At 68.5% G+C, this 1,659-nt stretch overlaps 1 protein-coding gene across 1 annotated transcript; it reads left to right on the forward strand.

Moving 5' to 3' along the window:
• Window positions 1-4: 4 nt before the first annotated feature.
• LSM2 (LSM2 homolog, U6 small nuclear RNA and mRNA degradation associated) lies at window positions 5-1,242 on the forward strand (the record flags this gene model as incomplete). The annotated part of the gene is made up of 4 exons (XM_085321969.1): window positions 5-108; window positions 235-265; window positions 625-684; window positions 838-1,242. Coding segments are annotated over 4 exons (321 nt in total), but the record flags the coding sequence as incomplete, so codon positions are not given.
• Window positions 1,243-1,659: the final 417 nt, after the last annotated feature.

Consider the following 1,659-nt stretch of genomic DNA (forward strand, 5'->3'; position numbering starts at 1 on the left):
GCGGCGGCCCCGCGTGACCCCCGTGTCTGTGTCGCCGCAGCTTTTCTACTCCTTCTTCAAGTCCCTGGTGGGCAAAGACGTCGTGGTAGAGCTAAAGAATGACCTCAGGTGAGGGCCCCCTCGGCACTTCCCCTTTCCCTCCTCCTGGGGGCCCCGGCGTCTGGGGCCCCGGCATCCGGGACCTCCCCTCCCCCCACGGGGGCCCCGGCGTCCAGGTGACTCTCTCTCCGGCAGCATCTGTGGGACGCTGCACTCTGTGGACCAGGTGAGTGAGGCCAGGGCAAGAGGGGGGCAGGGGGGCTGGCTCCCACGTGGTGAGATGGGACCTGGGGCTACTTGGGCCCACGGGGGCCTGTGGGGGGCAGGACCCATGGGGGGATGTGGGACCYGGAGGGGGTTTCTGAGGAGGACAGGATCCATGGTGGGGGCAGGACCCATGGGGAGGGTCTCTGGGGCCAGGGGATCCTGTGGGAGGGGGGAGAGCAGGTCCCGTGGGGCTCTATGGAGTGATGGAGTAGTGGGGACCCATGAGGGGGTCTGTGGGGTGGAGGGGACCCATGGAGGGGGGGAGTCAGGACCCATAGGGTTCCCGGGTCTTGATCGCCCCCCCCCTTGTCCCCATAGTACCTGAATATCAAACTGACGGATATCAGCGTCACCGACCCCGAGAAGTACCCGCACATGGTAAAGCCCTGACACCTGGGCCCCCTGGATGCCTGCCCCCCCTCCCTCGCCCCTGGGCTGGCTGCGGTGCTCCAGGCCTGCCCGATGCTGGAGTGCCCTGGAAGCTGGAGCCCCTGGCCCCCAGTGATGCTTGGATGCCTGGGTCTCCCACAGCTATCGGTGAAGAACTGCTTCATCCGGGGCTCGGTGGTCCGCTACGTGCAGCTCCCGGCGGACGAGGTCGACACACAGCTGCTCCAGGATGCTGCCCGCAAGGAGGCCCTGCAGCAGAAGCAGTGAACCCAGATGCCAGGACCCCCCGGATGGTGGTGCCTGTCAGCGTCCCCCCCCCCACACACACCTCCTGCACGCTGGGGGCTCCTGCTCCCTCCCCCCATTTCTCTACCTCCCCCCAGTGCCCAAATCCCTCCACAAGGCCTTATTCTGCTTGCCCAGATAGCTGGGTTCACCACTGTCCCCTGCCCCACACCATGGGGGTCTGGGGGGGAGGGGCAGGAGGCTGAGCCCAGGCATCTGGAGGGGGCAGGGCACAATAAACGCTAGTGATGGGGACCGTGACCTGGCTCTGTGTCGTGGTTGTGTCCTCAGACACCTGGGTCCCTTGGGGAGAGGGGCAGGGGCTCCCAGATGCCTGGGTCCCTGGCAGGGGTCAGAGGCTCCTGGGTGCTTGGGTCCCTCGATGGGGGGGTCCTAGAGTCCTGGGTCCCTGGCAGGGGCTATGGGGAGGGTCCCGGACTCTTGGGCCCCTGGGCTGGGCTATGGGGGGGGGGTCCTGGGCCCCTGGGCGAGGCTATGGGGGGGTCCCGGACGCCTGTGCCCGGCGAGTGGGGGAGGTAACGGTTCCCGGCGGACCCGGGTGTCCGTGTCGCGCCCCACCCGCGCCGCCAGGAGCCGCCTGACCCACTCTGTGGTCCGCGGGGGCCGCTCTGCCGTGCTGCGTCGCCCGTCTCTATGGTCGGGGGGAGGGAGGGGGAG

Source organism: Rhea americana, unplaced genomic scaffold (genome assembly GCF_003343005.1).
Source record: "Rhea americana isolate MKP2758 unplaced genomic scaffold, rheAme1 scaffold_739, whole genome shotgun sequence".
NCBI classification, from domain to species: domain Eukaryota; kingdom Metazoa; phylum Chordata; class Aves; order Rheiformes; family Rheidae; genus Rhea; species Rhea americana.